The sequence below is a fragment of the Gavialis gangeticus genome, unplaced genomic scaffold (genome assembly GCF_001723915.1).
Source record: "Gavialis gangeticus isolate Ggan-Ray unplaced genomic scaffold, GavGan_comp1, whole genome shotgun sequence".
Lineage (NCBI taxonomy): Eukaryota > Metazoa > Chordata > Crocodylia > Gavialidae > Gavialis > Gavialis gangeticus.
This window is the reverse complement of record NW_017728995.1, coordinates 4,410,421-4,410,764: the sequence shown is the minus strand read 5'-3', so window position 1 is coordinate 4,410,764 and position 344 is coordinate 4,410,421. Positions and strand designations below refer to the sequence as shown.

General features: G+C 66.3%; 1 protein-coding gene across 1 annotated transcript in view; it reads left to right on the top strand.

Moving 5' to 3' along the window:
• Positions 1 to 344, top strand: part of DHX36 (DEAH-box helicase 36) — a 57,402-nt gene that overhangs the window by 246 nt on the left and 56,812 nt on the right. The window contains 1 exon segment of the mRNA XM_019503173.1: positions 1 to 117. Within this exon segment, the coding sequence (XP_019358718.1) occupies positions 1 to 117 (117 nt within the window).

Here is a 344-nt window from a genome sequence, read left to right as displayed (position 1 = left end):
GGGGGCGGGGGCGGCGGCGGCCGGGGACGACATCCCGGGCACCTGAAGGGCCGCGAGATCGGGCTGTGGTACGCGCGCAAGCACGGGCAGAGAAGCAAAGAGGCCGATAGGCAGCAGGTAACGAAGTGGCGGGGCTGAGCGGGGGCTGCGCCCCCCAACCGCACTCTTCGTCTCCGAGGCTCCCGCGGTGTCCTGGACATCTGCTTGCCTGTGAACCCCTAAGAGCAGGTGGTAGCTCACAAGCAGCTGGATGTAAATGCCAGCACTTGCAAATCAATCATCAATCAATCCCCCACCTGCACCCCTGACCCCCACTTCTGGGTCAGGCTGGCACCCCCCCCCCC